Consider the following 18,861-nt stretch of genomic DNA (forward strand, 5'->3'; position numbering starts at 1 on the left):
TAGTTTACTGACAGACAAAAGGTTACAGGCTAAGTTGGGGACGTGAAGAACAGCATTGAGATTAATTTTCTCAGTTAGTTTAATAAATCCTTTTCCTGCAATAGGTGAAAAACTACCATCGGCTATTCTGATTTTGTCATGACCAGAACAAGGGAAATAGGTACTAAATAAATGGGAAAAACTAGTCATGTGATCGGAGGCACCGGAATCTATGATCCACGGAGAGAAGTTTAGGCAAGAGAAGGCTTTAGGATTTCTACCTGTTTGTGCCAACAAAACACTAGGAGTACCGGATGAGTAGTTGGATTTTATCAGCTTTAAGAGTTGATCAATCTGCTCTTTGTTGAAGGGACCTGAATCGGCTTCATTAGCGGTAGGAAAGCCACGATTCTTCTCTCCTTGTTTGCTGCTTTTCCAGTTGACAGGTTTGCCATGGATCTTCCAACACGTTTCGCGTGTATGGCGAGGCTTGTTGCAAAAATCACACCAGACCCGTGGCTTATCATCAAACCTGCGCTGGTAATTTGCAGCCTTGTTGGCCGCAGCATCGCTAATTAAAGCAGAAATTTCAATTGATTCACTAGTACCTTTTTTCTTAAGCATGACGCTCCTTCGACTCTCTTCCCTTCTGACTTCGGCAAATACTTCGCCAATGGATGGGAGAGGAGGTCTGCCAATAATTCTTCCTCGCACTTCATCGAACTCAATGTTGAGGCCGGCAGGAAACTTGTAAATACGGCTGTCTTCCACAGTTTTCTTGTGGTGGTTGCAGTCGTCAACCGATTTCCATTCGTATGTGTTGAAGATGTCAAGATCCTGCCACAACCTTTTCAACGAATTGAAATATTTGGTGACGGAATCATCTCCTTGACGAATCTCTCCCAACTTCAAAGTTAATTCGAAAACTTGAGATTGATTTCCTAGGTCAGAATACATCTGACTAACATTATCCCACAACTCTTGTGCAGTAGAATAGCACATGTAATTAGAGCTTATATCTTCCTCCATGGAATTGACCAACCATGTCATAACCATGGAGTTTTCAGCGTCCCAACTGTCGAATAGCGGATCATTAATAGCAGGAGCCTTCTTGTCACCAGTGATGTAACCGATCTTTCCTTGCCCACGGATATACATCCGGACAGATTGTGACCAGCGGAGAAAATTATCACCATTTAGGCGGATGGTGGTGATTTGGACAGAGTGAGAGTTGGACGTTTTCACCGGAATGGCAGCGGCAGGGGTTGAAGTGGTTTCGGACGTGACTTCCGACATGGCTATGACGGTTTTAGGGCTGCTGTGTTTTTTGTTGCTTTGATACCAACTTAGAAAATATGAGGAAGAAGAACTCCGAAAAATATGAGGAAGAAGGAATATATTTCTGTTATATTCAAAACTTCTTATCTTACAAGACCAAATGACACTCCTTATATAGGAGATATTACAAACATCATTATAACCCATTATATGCCACTTACATATTATATATTACCACTATCTACCACTAACATATTCTATACATGCCACTATCTACCACCAACACCACTATCACATATTCTATACATGCCACTATCTACCACCAACACCACTATCATATTATATACATGCCACTATCTTATTATTAACACAAATTTCCAGCACAAACAATCAAAATTGATAAAAACTAACATTAATTCAATATATATATATATATATATATATAAACCACTACATTTAAATAAATTACTCTATTGTTTTTCTCCTCTTTCTTTTGTTCTTCGATTTAGAGATTTAGGGCAAATGCAGAGGTTTGATTTTGCTTGTCCTTTTTTACTTTCTTAATTTTACACTTTGACCCCAAAAAGACATATACAAAAATAATATAAAAAAAACGGCCATGTCCTATGCAAAAAAATAATGAAATTAAAGGGATGCGCCACGTGTATAAGTGTGTCCCAGGTGTGTCCTCATGTCCCCGGTGTCTCTCCATGCCCGACACCACTACGGCTCCTATTTTGTGCTTCATAGCTTATTGTCACTATTCCCAACCACAATCCAATGATATCCAATACTCCTCCTAAATTAATCGAGCAATCAAATATGGAGATAGGTTATCAATTGTGGTTGATTGAGTTAGTGATCGATGGATTACCTGATTGAAGTGGTTATTGAGAGTTGTCGCGACAATGGCAAAACCTTAGAGAAAGACAGGCTTATGTGAAAAAATAACATAGGTTTTATTTGACTTGTGATATTTTTCACGCCCTCGGATTTGACAACCCAAAGTCATGAATGGGAATAGTATACTAATGTGACAGGTGACAGTTGTTATATGATAGAAGATTTATTTGTTAGTTAATTTAGAGTGATGTAATTTATTTAAGAAAATCATTCATTTTTAATAGTCATTTAGTCAATATTGCTAAGGATTGGTATGGTGACCTCACACCCTCCCTGTACAAGCAACATACATACACTATTCATTCGGTCCAACATAGCAATAAGATTATACATATTACATCTTGTTTGGAGGCTTACAAACCAAGCCTTCAGAAATAAATATTCAAGTTACACCAAGAAAATAGATAGTTTGGGACCATCCATAATGGCTCCAAGTCTCGTGGTAACTAACGAGGGCAAAATTCTCATCTTAGATGAGTCTCCATTCCATGCCTCTCTATGTCTCTTAACATAAACAAAGAAATGAAAGTAAAGCATACAATGAAAGTTTGATTAGAGAAATACAACAAAAGAAAAAAAAAAGTGCGGAAGCGACTCCTTGAAGCCCCAATAATACTCAGTGAGGTCCCTTGTATTGGTTTCCTGATGAGGAAGGGGTGAGCCAACTAGCCCAATACAGTGATAATCTTTCACGGTGGTGCCAAGTGTACAATTAATATCTAGGTACCAAACTAACAAACAAGGGATACATGACCAAGAAGTAAGATAAAATGATGCAAAATTGACAAATGAAATATTAATGATGTAATGTGGGTGAAATGCAATAATTACATAAATTAGAAACAACACCCAACAACTTTTTTATTTACGAGTTCTATGATTTCACAAACACAAGTTCACCACCCTACACAACTTTGGTTTGCGTGTCCAATCCATGCACTTTCCAAATGGAGAAATCATATGATATTTCAGCTTTTCTGGTTACTAGCCAAAGGACCTATTATCCCAATGGCCAAATTTCTGGACTTTCACCCTGGAGCTTGAAACCCAAGTTGCTTAATCCCACAAACCGGCTCACACAAAATTCTGACCAAGTTGGGTAGTGCCCAATATGAAAATCAAACTCATAATTGTGTATTAATTTCAATTCCATAATGTTTATTCATATTTGTAAACACTGATCCAACATGTTCTCATAAAGAGATTACCCGATACATTCAATGGAAATATTATGTATTTCAACATTAATCTCAAAATCTGAAACCAAACCCTAATTTCATAAAAAAAATTAGATAAGTGTTCCAAACTCAAATTAAAATCATAAGATGCTCTAATATAGCTTTAATTACATGTTTAAAGTAACAGATATGAGAAACATTACAAATATCACAAAAAAATCTACCCCTAACATGGTAAGTGTTACAGGGTCAATTTTTGTTTCAAATTACCAGCTTGTAATGGCACTAAGTTGGACTCAGCCAATTATGAATACACACACACACAAATGCTATAACAAATAAGAGAATAGGCAGCAAGAGATTACAGGAAAATTCCCAACCTTTATGAATTGCACCAACAATACAAAGGAGGCCTATGGTAACTCTTACAAACACTTAGTTAATTTTCGAGTTCCATGGCTATGCCTTAAATAGGCTTACAATCAGTTACAAACTTACAACCAGCATTACAAGGAAAGCATGCCAAGTGGCATGACAGTTGACACCCCCAACTGTCTCGGGACTTAGGAACATTTTTGGGACATAACTGCTATTAACTGCTGCTATCTTTCAGCCTTGCTTCCTGAAGTCCAGGCTTGCCTTGTCTTTGCCCAACATGGGTAACTGATGCTAACAAACAAGCATAACTGCTAATAACTGCTGTGTTGTTTGCCTCATCAAGTTAGCCATGAATTTGGTTGTCTTGGCCCCCAGACCAAGTTTTGCCTACTGATTGCTTTGAACCCCCAAGTATGCTGCAACCCATATTCGAGTCATGTTCATGCCTTGCATTTGTGCAATTGCTGCCCATACTTTGGCCAAGGGTTATGTGTTGCTGCCTCAGCAATTAGCCAATTTTTCACCTTGCTGATTTGGCATGCCACCATCATGCCATTGCCTTGGCTGGACATTGGCGCAAGGTGTTGCCAATGCCAAGCTTGCAGCCTTCAAGTAGAAGGTGCTAGCAGTAAGCTACAATATATGTAAATGAATCAAACAAGAAGATACATGATAACATATAGATGAGAGAAGAGTACCCCCTACCTCAAAGGAGATGAAAAGAAAAGGCTCTAAATGATGAAATTGGTTGAAATGAAAATTTGAAACGATAGGGTTGTTGTCCTCGACGAGCTTTACAACTTTCCTTCTTGTGTTGAAAGCAAAATCAAACCCGAGCTTGCTCTAATCTTGAGTTGAAAAAATGGAGTGGGAGAGAATAGACCGAGAGGGCAGGGGGGGAGAGAAATATATATATATATATATAAAGAGAGAGAGAGAGAGGGGAAAAAGAGAGAAAATGAAGGAGAGAGAGTGAGTCTACCGTAAAGAGAGAAGAAAAGAAAAGGAGAGGACGAAAGAGAGCCACGTAGCCAAACCTCTCCGCACGTGCGTAGCCATTTGGCCGCATGTGTGGATTTGGATAGAGCTAAACCGTATTGCACCCCCCTTTACTGCATGTGCAAAACTTCCCACCACGCATGCGGGCCTGCTGCCTAGAATCCCCAACCCCCCCCCCCCCACACAGATCCGCACATGCGAGCCCTTAGTTGCAGAAGCGGGGGCGGAGGAGCGAGAGCATATTGAAGTTCCGTAAGCTAGGAGCGCCTATAGGAGTGTGTATATATATATATATGTATATATATTTATTTAATATATAAAGCTATTCTAACATTTACTTTTTTATGTTTAGTTGTAATATATGTATTCAAATATAAATAAATATTAGAGATTCATATCAACTACAAATTGTCTTTGTTAATAAATAAATATTGTAATAGAAACTATTATAATAACTGAGAGTTGTTTTGCTTTTGTTTTTATGAGATTTATATGTTTGAGAGGTTCTCTCTCAGATGGGATTGAGTTTATTTCTTGACGGGAGCAAGTTTTTTTACTTGGGAGCGCAGTATCACGTTTCTTCTTAGTTAGGGCATCTCCAACGTTTAACCTTTTTTCATCAAATTTGAGCAAAAAATTGAGTAAAAACTCCATTTGATATTGCGCGGTCCAACGGAGAGTCATCAAATCACCAGTCGACTGCCTAGTGTAATTTTCACAAAAATCTGTAATATGTTGTGGGCAATTTTTTATCCAAGTGGTCGTCCGGGGGGACATTCGGCCGGTTGTCCGGTGATGTTGTATTACCTGCAACTCTAACGACTCTGAATAGTAAATTGGTGAAAACTACAACCATCTTCAATTTGATGAAAACTGTAACATATCCGGGATTTGATATTGGTTTGGTAAAACCATTGGAGCAACAAAAAGGTACTTTTTTCATCAAATTCAAATTTGATGAAATAAAAGGTGCTGGGTTGGAAATGGTCTTAGAAACTACTAAGTGCAAGCCCAACCCAGTGCACCTGCGGAGTACCCTGGATGGGTGTTCTCTACAATTTCTAATACGTTCAAATACGAAACAACCAAAACGGCACACGAGGTTCAATACAATCCTTACAACATTGGGAATAGAAAAGTAGCAAACAATTGACTCTGTAAGTCGTGCCAACCCATGGATTCACAAACGGATAATACGAACCTGGAGATAAGTTTCTGAAATCCGGACTATTACAATATTATTTGGATTTGGGATTGTGTGTGGGTGGGTACAAGTGAACAAATACAGACATAGGCAGGTCGGTTCAGTTCAGCACATGAACCGGCCAGCCTGATCTGTTGGGTCAGTTCAGTTCTTTAAAGGATCAACAAATTTTAAAACCACATGCCAAAGACCTGGGCCATTTCATAACATAACCTAGCCAGCCTGACCTGCTCATCCTTTCTAACCATGTGGGTTGGCATGGGTATTTTGCTTATCCCTAAATTTTCATCATATTTCCTATGAGATTTTGGCAGTACATTGTTGGCTTTAAGTGCTGTCGTATCTTATTTGAGTATATTGTCTCTTGCCTTTATATGTTTGGCTTCTTTCCTTTAGTATTCCTCTTCAAAGGTTGAAAGAGACTAGGTGTATTATTGTTGTTAGTGGCCCATTTTATATATTTAATACATCCTTTTATTATTTCAGAAACCTGGCGGCATCATTGCCCTTTTGGATGAGGCTTGGTATGTATGATGAATATGAAACACAAATATTCTTGCTGTTATTTCCTTTTATTTATCATTTCAACTAATTAATGCATTCAGATTGTACACAATGATTTGCTCTATGGTTTGATTTTTTGAGATGCTGACTTGCTTATTCTTCGTAGTATGTTTCCAAGATCAACACATGAAACATTTGCACAAAAGCTATACCAGACATTCAAAGATCATAAACGGTTCAGCAAGCCAAAATTGTCACGTACTGACTTCACCATTTGTCATTATGCTGGTGATGTAAGTATCTTTAATCTATGAAGTTCACAGTGGTAGGACAGGCATGGAGATTGCTAGAAAAAATGTATTAGACCTTAATATGCACTCAAAAGGAAACTCTGATTTCAGGTCACTTATCAAACTGAATTCTTTCTGGATAAGAACAAAGATTATGTTGTTGCAGAGCATCAAGCACTTTTGAGTGATTCAGGGTGCTCCTTTGTGTCAAGCTTGTTCCCACCCTTACCTGAGGAAACTTCAAAATCATCTAAGTTCTCATCAATAGGTTCTCGCTTTAAGGTCTGCTTTTTGTTCTAGTACATTTGGTTGATTCAAAGTTTATGCTTCTTTTGCTTTTAAGTTGTCTTCTGTCATGTACTCCTTGCAGCAACAATTACAAGCGTTGCTTGAAACGCTTGGTGCAACTGAGCCGCACTATATTCGCTGTGTAAAGCCAAATAATCTTCTGAAGCCTTCAATCTTTGAAAATTATAATGTACTACAACAACTCCGGTGCGGGGTAAGTTGATCACTCTCATTATTTCACTATGCAGTGTTAGTGATATACATATTGCATCTGCATGTACTGCGAACTTGACATTTATCTTACTCCAGGGAGTCATGGAGGCAATTAGGATCAGTTGTGCTGGATTTCCCACTAGGAGAACATTTGATGAATTTATAGGTCGTTTTGGCATCCTTGCTCCTGATGTTTTGGATGGACGGTAGTTACATCAACTTTGCTAACATTCATGGAGTGTTCCTTTTCTATGCTTTCAATCTTTTCTTGGACTACGTGGCATTAAACTTTCAGAACTGTATTAACTTCTGCATTCATCCTATATTGATTGATAGCTGTGATGAGGTTACTGCTTCCAAGAGGCTTTTGGAGAAGGTTGGCCTCATAGGTCACCAGGTATATTTCAAAATTTTTAGATTGGATTTATACTTGTCTCAAAGTAACACTGATGTCTTTCTTTACTTGTAAATTTAAAAAAATTAATATTATGCTGTTCTATTGCTTTTCTTATGTGAGTAGAGAATTAGATGAAATGTAAGTTTAGCATAAAGGCTTGTCCTGTTTAGAAGAGCTGATATTGTCACAGCGCAAATGTCTGACATCACAAGCATTCCTTGTCATGTAGACTGGGACATGGTAAAATAGTGGGGTGTGTGTATTGGTTTTAGATTCATCTGATTCTCAAATGTTAAAGGGGACATTGTTTAGTTGTTGCAAATATGACGTGTCTTTGTAGTGTCTTCGACATGAGCATCTTAACCATTTTGCGATATTTATTTATTTTTGATCAGCAACAAAAAACTTTATTGATAATTCAAAAAAAGCAAGCGAGGATGAGGCATCCTCTTACAAAAGGACAATGGTAATACATAAAATGAAACCCGTAACAAGCTAATCCCGAGCAAAAGCTTACATATCACACACTGCCAACCAATCTCTAACTAACAAAAAAAAGTGGGACTCCCTTAAATAAAGAGCTCCCTGACACCCAAGAAGCAGTTTATTTGACAAACATTATCCCACAAACAGCCTATCTCCCGGAACTTATCTTTAAACAACCTCGCATTTCTCTCCATCCATAGAACCCAAAAAGTTGTGAAGACGGCACAAGACCATAGCACTTTGGCTCTCTTTGATCCTCTGAATGTGGGAAAATCAACTAGGAGCATATGCGCACTCCCTTTTGCGGCTACCCACATAACATTTCCCAAAGAAAACAATCTTGCCATAAATTTAAAGCGATTGGACAATGCAAGAATAAATGATCCACGGATTCCCTATTCTTACAACACAGAATGCACCACTGAGGATTTAGAAAATGATTAGGTCTCTGTTTCTGCAATGTATAATTTGTCAAAATGTCTCCATGAACCAAGGCTCACATGAACACCTTTACCTTTTGGGGAGCACAAGCCTTCCAAACTTTTTTGCAAAAAGGAAATTGAGGAACATGAGGATTATCAATGATGTAATCAACAAAAGACTTACAAGAAAATATTCCAGACGAATGAAGAGCCCAAACCTTCTTGTCCTCCAAAAGAGGAGATAAAGAAAAATGATCAATTCTGGACAACAAAGAAGTCACTGTGAAGCCTCCCTATCATTAAGATTCCTAGAAAAATCAAAATTCCAGGAAATTGGAGCCAAAAGTGAGCAAGCCATGGAAGCAATCGAAGAATTATGAGATTGAGCCATCCTATATAGATGTGGGAAGCCAGTAGCAAAAGAAGATTGATCCATCCAAACATCCTCCCAAAATCGAACAAGTTTCCCATTGCCCACTCTTATAGAAAGATGACGAGACCAACATGTGAAAATTTGAGAAATTGACTTCCAAGGATTACGATGGTTACCCCTCAAAACCACCCTTGAATCCCTGCCATTGTCATGAGTCCCATATTTCTTATAACCGCATGCCATAGTGAATCAGTCTCAAGTGGAAATTTCCATAACCACTTGCCAAGAAGGGCCAAGTTCTTAGCCAAAATATTACCGATAGCCAAACCCCCCTTCTCCTTAGGTAACGACACTATCCTAATTCACCAAGTGATCCTTTTTCCCCTCATCCTTGCCTTCCCAAAGAAAATCCCTCATCAACTTTTCTAGTAACCTTGCCACCTTAATCGGAACCTGGAACAAAGATAAATAATAAATAGAAATACCACTCAAAACAGTCTTAACTAAAGTGTATCTACCCCTACATGACAATAAAGCCTTACTCCACCCTTCCAGTCTCTTACCAATCTTTTCCACAACTGGATTCCAAAAAGCTTCACTCCTAGGATAACCCCCCAATGGAAGACCCAAATACTTAAATGAAAGTGACTTTATATCACATCCTAAAAATGTCACCCTGGTCTGAAGCTGATCTTGCTGCATACTAATTCCCACCACACTACTTTTTCCCAAATTAACCTTAAGCCCTGAAATAATCAAAAAAAGTCTCAAAATTGAATAAAGATTAACTATCTGAATTTCATCCACTGAAGAGAAAAATATGATATCATCTGCATATTGTAAATGTGTCATACTAACTCTATCCCTCCCCACCTCCAACCCTGCAAAAAGACTTGCTTTTTTAACTCTATCGACCATCTTTCCAAGTACATCAGTCACCAAGATAAAAAGGAAAGGAGATAATGGGTCCCTTTGTCGAAGCCCCCATAAAGCCATAAAGCAATCCCCTCGTTTACCATTAACTATGACTGACATATTACAAGTCGCCAAACATTCCCTAATCCAAGATCTCCACCGCTCACCATATCCCTTCTTATCCATTACAAAATCCAAAAATTGCCAATCCACATGGTCATATGCCTTCTCAAAATCTACCTTAAAAATAAGTCCTCCCTCCCTGAACTTCTATATTCCTCCATTACTTCATTTGCCACTAAGGCAACATCTAAGATTTTTCTTCCTTTCACAAAAGCCCCTTTGGCCCTAGACACAGTATCCCCTAAAGACATCCTTAGGCGTTTTGATAAAACTTTCCCCAAAATCTTATAGAGTGATTTTACCAAACTGATAGGCCTAAAATCTTCAATTCTTACAGCATTCACTTTCTTAGGAATTAAACAGATGAATGTGGCATTTGAGCTCAAATTAACAACCCCCGACTAATGAAATTCCAAAAAGACTCTCAACAAATCCCCTTTCACCACCTTTCAATAGTCTTGAAAGATAGCCATGGAAAAACCATCCGGACCTGAAGCTTTGTCTCTCTCACAATCAAAGACCGCCTCTTAAATTTCCATTTCATCAAAAGGCCTTTCAAGCCATGTTGCAATTGCTTGATCAATGGATCCCTGCTCAAGTCCTTCAATCCCTGGTCTATTCACCTCTTCCTTCGAATAAAGCGTAGAATAAAAATCATAAATGCCACCGACAATCTGATTCTTCCTTTCCTCCATTACCCCTAGGTTTAGTTCTAATCTCTTGATGAACTTCTTCTTTTTCCCGTTTGCAACCTTGTGAATTTTTTTTGAATTAACATCCCCTTCCTTCAACCATTTGATCTTTGCTTTTTGAGTCCAAGAAATTTGTTCCCTAAAAGACAGCTATTCCAATTTCAATCTCAACTCAGATCTTTCCATTTGCCATTTTGCAATATTAATGTAATTATGGAACCTCTTCCAAAGAATGTCATGGCATGGTGGTAATTAGGATCATAGTCTTCTTCACATTTGACTAGAAATATCATGACTTGTATTTTAAGAGCATATTCTTGTTTGTCTTAGTCCAACACACTTGTCCGATCTGCATTGGGCATTCATGATGTGTACTGATGTCTTCTTGTGTTTACTATGACCCAGTTTGATATGCCCACCTGTGGCTTGGAGGTTGTAGTTGAATCATCATTACCCCTTATTCTAAGCCTATCATCAAGACGTTTTATTTAGTTTATATCCTCTTTTAGTGGCTACTTCTACACTAGGAAAACAAAATTATACGTGATGCTTGGCACATCTGAGTCACAAGATTGAAATGTACATTATTTGAATTGGTTCTACACATGCAATCTAATTGGTCCTATTGTGCTGCAGATTGGTAAAACCAAAGTGTTTCTTAGAGCTGGTCAGATGGCGGAACTAGATTGTAAAAGGACTGAAGTTTTAGGAAGATCTGCGTGCATTATCCAGAGAAAAGTTCGTTCATACTTTGGACGCAGAGGCTTTATTGCATTGCGGTTGTCTGCCATCCAAATTCAATCTATGTGTAGAGGTATTAATTTTTGTTCCATGTATTTGTGTACACATTTTGTTGATGACTGTAGATTGTGAGCTTGACTTTTGATTGCTGATAAATTGAATTTTACTTTGACCTGCTGTTATTTGTTGTCTGAGTTGATTTTAGGACAAATTGCACGCTGTTGCCATGAAATCATGAGGAGGGAAGCTGCAAGTCTGAGGATCCAGAAAGACATTCGCATGTATATTTCCCGGAAGGCTTACAAAATGTTATGCTTTTCTGCTGTCATTATTCAAGCAGGTATCCGTGGAATGGCTGCTCGTGATGAGCTGCGCTTCAGAAAGCAAACAGAGGCTGCAATCCTTATCCAGGTAATATTGAAGGTTTTGTTTTAGTGCAGAAAATTTGCTGGAAATTGTGTTCATGCATATAATATGATGGTGGTGTTGGTGGTAGATAGTGACATGTATAGAATATGATAGTGGTGTTGGTGGTAGATAGTTGTATGTATAGAATATGATAGTGGTGTTGGTTGTAGATAGTGGCATGTATAGAATATGATAGTGGTGTTGGTGGTAGATAGTGGCATGTATATAATATGATAGTGGTAGATAGTGGTAATATATAATATGTAAGTGGCATATAATGGGTTATGATGATGTTTGTAATATCTCCTATATAAGGAGTGTCATTTGGTCTTGTAAGATAAGAAGTTTTGAATATAACAGAAATATATTCTTTCTTCCTCATATTTTCGGAGTTCTTCTTCTTCATATTTTCTAAGTTGGTATCAGAGCAACAAAAAACACAGCAGCCCTAAAACCGTCATAGCCATGTCGGAAGTCACGTCCGAAACCACTTCAACCCCTGCCGCTGCCATTCCGATGAAAACGTCCAACTCTCACTCTGTCCAAATCACCACCATCCGCCTAAATGGTGATAATTTTCTCCGCTGGTCACAATCTGTCCGGATGTATATCCGTGGGCAAGGAAAGATCGGTTACATCACTGGTGACAAGAAGGCTCCTGCTGTTAATGATCAGCTGTTCGACAATTGGGACGCTGAAAACTCCATGGTTATGACATGGTTGGTCAATTCCATGGAGGAGGATATAAGCTCTAATTACATGTGCTATACTACTGCACAAGAATTGTGGGATAATGTTAGTCAGATGTATTCTGACCTAGGAAATCAATCTCAAGTTTTCGAATTAACTTTGAAGTTGGGAGAGATTCGTCAAGGAGATGATTCCGTCACCAAATATTTCAATTCGTTGAAAAGGTTGTGGCAGGATCTTGACATCTTCAACACATACGAATGGAAATCGGTTGACGACTGCAACCACCACAAGAAAACTGTGGAAGACAGCCGTATTTACAAGTTTCTTGCCGGCCTCAACATTGAGTTCGATGAAGTGCGAGGAAGAATTATTGGCAGACCTCCTCTCCCATCCATTGGCGAAGTATTTGCCGAAGTCAGAAGGGAAGAGAGCCGAAGGAGCGTCATGCTTAAGAAAAAAGGTAATGGTGAATCAATTGAAATTTCTGCATTAATTAGCGATGCTGCGGCCAACAAGGCTGCAAATTACCAGCGCAGGTTTGATGATAAGCCACGGGTCTGGTGTGATTTTTGCAACAAGCCTCGCCATACGCGCGAAACGTGTTGGAAGATTCATGGCAAACCTGTCAACTGGAAAAGCAGCAAACAAGGAGAGAAGAATCGTGGCTTTCCTACCGCTAATGAAGCCGATTCAGGTCCCTTCAACAAAGAGCAGATTGATCAACTCTTAAAGCTGATAAAATCCAACTCCTCAACCGGTACTCCTAGTGTTTTGTTGGCACAAACAGGTAGAAATCCTAAAGCCTTCTCTTGCCTAAACTTCTCTCCGTGGATCATAGATTCCGGTGCCTCCGATCACATGACTAGTTTTTCCCATTTATTTAGTACCTATTTCCCTTGTTCTGGTCATGACAAAATCAGAATAGCCGATGGTAGTTTTTCACCTATTGCAGGAAAAGGATTTATTAAACTAACTGAGAAAATTAATCTCAATGCTGTTCTTCACGTCCCCAACTTAGCCTGTAACCTTTTGTCTGTCAGTAAACTATCTAAGGATTCTAATTGTCGTGTTACATTTTTTGAATCCCATTGTGAATTTCAGGACCAGAACTCGGGGATGATGATTGGGCGTGCTAGGATGCTTGAAGGTCTTTACTACTTTGATGAAGTACCTGTTAGTAATAAAAAAGCTCAGAGCTTTAATAGTACTAGTTCAATCTCTGTTCGAGAAAAAATAATGCTATGGCACTATAGGCTAGGACATCCTAGTTTTCTTTATCTGAAACATTTATTTCCAGAATTATTTAAAGGGATTGATTGTTCTTCTTTTCATTGTGAAAGTTGCATTTTTACAAAATTTCATCGCTCTACTTATTTGCCAAAACCTTACCAGGCTTCAAAACCTTTTTATTTGATTCATAGTGATGTTTGGGGCCCTTCTAAAATCACTACTCTTTCTGGTAAAAGATGGTTTGTTACATTTATTGATGACCATACCCGCTTATGTTGGATTTATTTGATGAATAAAAAATCTGACGTGAAAAATTTATTCACAAATTTTTACAATATGATTGAAAACCAATTTCAAACCAAAATTGGTATTTTACATTCTGATAATGGAACAGAATATTTCAATGAGCAGTTGGGTGAGTTTTTGGAAAAAAATGGGATTTTTCATCAATCTACATGTCGGGATACCCCTCAACAAAATGGCATTGCAGAACGAAAAAATAAACATCTACTTGAAGTAGCACGTGCTATAATGTTTTACATGCATGTTCCTAAATATTTATGGGGTGAAGCAATTTTAACAGCCTCTTATTTGATAAACAGGATGCCTACAAAGGTGTTAACATACAAAACACCTTTTGATTGTCTCAAAACTTTTTTTCCTGACACGAGGTTGTTTTCTGATTTACCTGCCAAAGTTTTTGGATGTACTGCCTATGTTCATGTTTCCAGTCAATTTCGTTCAAAACTTGACCCCCGTGCTATAAAATGTGTTTTTTTGGGTTATTCCTCAAACAAAAAGGGGTATAAGTGCTTCGATCCTCAAAACAAGAAATTTCATGTGAGTATGGATGTGTCATTTGTGGAAACAAAATCCTATTTCCCCAACACTTCTCTTCAGGGGGAGACAAGTGGAGTAGAAGACCGTTTTTGGGATATTTCTATCCCGCTCCCCAATGTCATTTATCCTACACAAAAACCACATCTGTCTGATAATGATCACTTAGGAGAACCAAGTTCTATGGTGCCTAGTCAAGAAGATTCTTGTTTAGGGGGAGAAGTACTACAAAATGATCTAAATCCTGAGCTTCAGGTTTATACTAGGAAGCGATTTCATCTGAGGAATAATGACCCGAACGTCCATCCTAATGACCCGAATGTCCACCCGAGTTCTGGCATCGAAATTTTAGGTAATCCTATTCCTTCTATTTCCGACCTTGATGTACCTATAGCAATTAGGAAAGGTGTCCGAAATTGCATTAAACATCCTATTGCAAATTACCTCTCCTATCAAAGACTGTCTAAAAACCATAGAGCTTTCACATCTAGGATTTCACACTTGTTTGTTCCAAGGAATATACAGGAAGCATTGGATGATCCGAATTGGAAATTAGCAGTCATGGAGGAGATGAATGCTTTAAGGAGAAGTGGTACTTGGGAGATAGTTGATCTACCCAAAGACAAGAAAACAGTTGGGTGTAAATGGGTGTTTACGATAAAATGTAACGCAGATGGAAGCGTTGAGAGATACAAGGCGAGACTGGTCGCTAAAGGCTTCACTCAAACTTATGGGATCGACTATCAGGAGACGTTTGCTCCTGTTGCTAAAATAAATTCCATCAGAGTACTGTTATCTCTTGCAGTAAATTCAGATTGGCCTCTACATCAACTTGACATTAAAAATGCATTTCTCAATGGTGATCTTGAAGAGGAGGTGTTCATGAGCCTACCGCCGGGATTTGAGCAGAGACTTGGAAGTGACAGAGTATGCAGATTGAACAAGTCATTATATGGACTCAAACAATCACCAAGAGCGTGGTTTGAACGCTTTGGGAAGGCAGTTATCAGTTGTGGCTTCTCGCAGAGTCAAGCAGATCACACAATATTTTATAAACATTCAAAAAACAGTAAAATTGCAATTTTGATTGTTTATGTTGATGACATCATTTTAACTGGTAATGATGAAGCAGAGTTAGCAGCCCTCAAAGAGAAACTCGCAAAAGAATTTCACATTAAGGATTTGGGAGCCCTCAAGTATTTCCTCGGAATGGAATTTGCAAGATCCAAGGAAGGTATATTCGTTAATCAGAGAAAATATGTTCTTGATCTCCTTGGAGAAACAGGTATGCTTGGTTGTAAGATGGCGGAGACTCCGATCGAGCCTAACTTGAAGTTACAAGCTGCTAAGGCTGAAGAAGTCAAAGAGAGAGAACAATATCAGCGACTTGTAGGGAAATTGATTTACTTGTCTCATACGCGGCCTGATATTGCCTTTGCAGTCAGCATGGTAAGTCAGTTCATGCACTCACCAGGGGCAGAGCACTTTGAGGCCGTTTATAAGATCTTAAGATATTTGAAAGGAACTCCAGGGAGAGGCTTACTATTCAAGAAACATGGACATCTTCAAGTTGAAGTATACACAGATGCAGACTGGGCAGGAAGTGTTACAGACAGGAGATCAACATCCGGATACTGCTCCTTTGTAGGTGGGAACCTAGTTACATGGCGGAGTAAAAAACAGAATGTGGTAGCTAGAAGTAGTGCAGAAGCAGAGTTTAGAGCTGTTGCCCATGGAATCTGTGAAGTAATGTGGATTAAAAGAATTCTTGAAGAATTAAAGCTTTCTCACCCGACACCTATGAAGGTCTATTGTGACAACAAAGCAGCTATATCTATAGCTCATAATCCAGTTCTACATGATCGTACAAAACATATAGAAGTGGATAAACATTTCATCAAGGAGAAAATCAATGCTGGCATAATCTGTATGACCTACCTTCCAACAGGTGAACAATTAGCTGATGTGCTAACGAAGGGACTACACAAGAAGCAATTTGATAAGCTGACTAGCAAGCTGGCTATGGAAGATATCTTCAAACCAGCTTGAGGGGGAGTGCTGAAAATTGTGTTCATGCATATAATATGATAGTGGTGTTGGTGGTAGATAGTGGCATGTATAGAATATGATAGTGGTGTTGGTGGTAGATAGTGGTATGTATAGAATATGATAGTGGTGTTGGTGGTAGATAGTGGCATGTATATAATATGATAGTGGTAGATAGTGGTAATATATAATATGTAAGTGGCATATAATGGGTTATGATGATGTTTGTAATATCTCCTATATAAGGAGTGTCATTTGGTCTTGTAAGATAAGAAGTTTTGAATATAACAGAAATATATTCCTTCTTCCTCATATTTTCGGAGTTCTTCTTCTTCATATTTTCTAAGTAAATTCAATATAAAATTCCGTTTTTAATTCCAATTTTGTCTAAATATAAAATTCCATTTTTACCATTGCCCCTAATCTTCTAACCCTAATTTTCCAAACCCAAACTCTAACCCTAATCCCATCCCCCACCACCTCCGGCAGTCACCACCATCCAGCAGCCCCTAGTTGCTGCAACCACCACTCCCTCTGATGTCTCACCGTTGCGACCACCACCACCTTTGTAGCCCCCTCACCACCGCCACTGAGAGAGAGAGAGAGAGAGAGAAGTGGCAGTCACCCCATCTCCACCTCTGGCAAAGATTGTTGCTTTTAGATTGAAAATCCTAGATTTAGGGTTAGGGTTTTGGGGGAAGAAGAGGAAGAGGAGGATGATTAGAAAAATAGAACAATCAAAGATTTGTATCAATACCCATTTCTCTATTTGTAATGAAAATGACCGATACAGTGTTTTCAAAGCTCTTTGAGTAGATTGTTCTCAACATTTTCTTCATGCTCAAAGACGATCCTCAAAACTGGGCTAGACTCGTTTGCATTTGCACCAAATTCTCTTCTCTCGTTCGGTTCAATAGTTTAGGCCTGAACTACCACCATTTGTTCAACAGTCTTCAACCGAATTGCCACCATTTGTTTGGTAGTTTGCACCCGAACCTCCACCATTTGTTCGGTATTGGTTTTCCAAACTAGGCGGGACGATTTCAAATGAAGAAAAATCAAACATGAGCATGGTGGGGGAGGGCTCTAGGGTTGTTTTGTGGGTGGCGGCGTTGATGAATGACTGAGAGGGAGAGCTACGGCGAGGGGGGTTGGTGTAAGATGGTGGATGGGGGAGAGGAGGTGGTGGTGGTGGTGGTGGTGGTGAGTATGGTTTGGGGGTGAGTGGGTGACGATGGGTAAGCTGCCAGTCGGGGCTATGATGGTGGGGGAGGTTGTTGACCAAAGTGGGTTATGGTTGGGGACCGTTGAGGTAAGAGAAAAGAGATAAAATGTTAGGGTGAGGCTATCTTTGGGGTTATGGTAGGGATCTAAAGAAAAATGAAGAAGGAAGTAATTTTGGTGGTGGGGGTTCAATAAAATGGGGGGTCAATAAAATGGGGGGTCCTAAGAAGAAAGGTAGGGGCATTTAGCAACCCTCAAATTAATAGGAAGTGGTGAGATCATATATAAATGACACTAAATGAATCATTGTTTTTCTTTTCTATTTTGACAATTTGAATTTTGTTGTTCTGTCTGCAATAATTCTGTTAAACTCATTTCTATAATTTTTACGTTGATAATGATTTCTGGATACAGTCCTAAGGTGTCGAGTAGGGATGACAATTTGCTCTATCCATGCCCCATCCCCGCCCCTGTTTGTATGAATTTTCTCCGCCTCCATAAGAAAATGGGTAGGCGATGGGTTTATGTTACCAGAAAACGCTAATACTCTAGCGAATTACGTATTTGTATGCACGTTCCAAAATATGGTACACTTCCATTCCAAAACGATAAATTTAGTGATCCGAAGCGATCTCCAAATTTTTTTCCAATACATTTCCTTAAATGTTAACTTAGGAGAAAACAAATCAAATATATGAACTAAAATCTAAGGTGAGTTAAGTTTTGACAAGACAAAAAATCAAAAAATGAGTAATACCTAAACCTACTCCACTACACACTCCACTTCACCTACTCCACCTACCACCTCCACTTCACCTACTCCACCTACCACCTACTACCACCTACTCTTCTATATATAGGAATCAATAATATCAATTAATAACATCAATCAATAATACAATTCTCTACTTCTTTTTATACATTGAATTTTTACATGGTATCAGAGCTAGGTTAAGAACTTAGTATTTTTCGCTTCACCGGCGGGCGGCAACCTCGCCTTGGCCGCCCGCCGGACCTCAACCTAGTCCGCTAGAATTTTCTACACATACCTTCTCATGCA

The 18,861-nt window shown here is 38.8% G+C and overlaps 1 protein-coding gene across 2 annotated transcripts in view; it reads left to right on the forward strand.

Moving 5' to 3' along the window:
* The window catches only part of LOC114258583 (myosin-6-like), a 70,920-nt gene that overhangs the window by 23,663 nt on the left and 28,396 nt on the right, over nucleotides 1-18,861 (forward strand). For both annotated transcript variants that reach the window (XM_082877779.1, XM_082877778.1), the window contains 8 exons: nucleotides 6,406-6,443; nucleotides 6,590-6,716; nucleotides 6,825-6,995; nucleotides 7,084-7,215; nucleotides 7,311-7,420; nucleotides 7,551-7,611; nucleotides 11,259-11,436; nucleotides 11,569-11,774. In XM_082877779.1, the coding sequence (XP_082733905.1) occupies nucleotides 6,406-6,443; nucleotides 6,590-6,716; nucleotides 6,825-6,995; nucleotides 7,084-7,215; nucleotides 7,311-7,420; nucleotides 7,551-7,611; nucleotides 11,259-11,436; nucleotides 11,569-11,774 (1,023 nt within the window). The remainder of the gene's footprint in view (nucleotides 1-6,405; nucleotides 6,444-6,589; nucleotides 6,717-6,824; nucleotides 6,996-7,083; nucleotides 7,216-7,310; nucleotides 7,421-7,550; nucleotides 7,612-11,258; nucleotides 11,437-11,568; nucleotides 11,775-18,861) is intronic.

Source organism: Camellia sinensis, chromosome 7 (assembly GCF_055761805.1).
Source record: "Camellia sinensis isolate YWXY chromosome 7, ASM5576180v1, whole genome shotgun sequence".
NCBI lineage: Eukaryota > Viridiplantae > Streptophyta > Magnoliopsida > Ericales > Theaceae > Camellia > Camellia sinensis.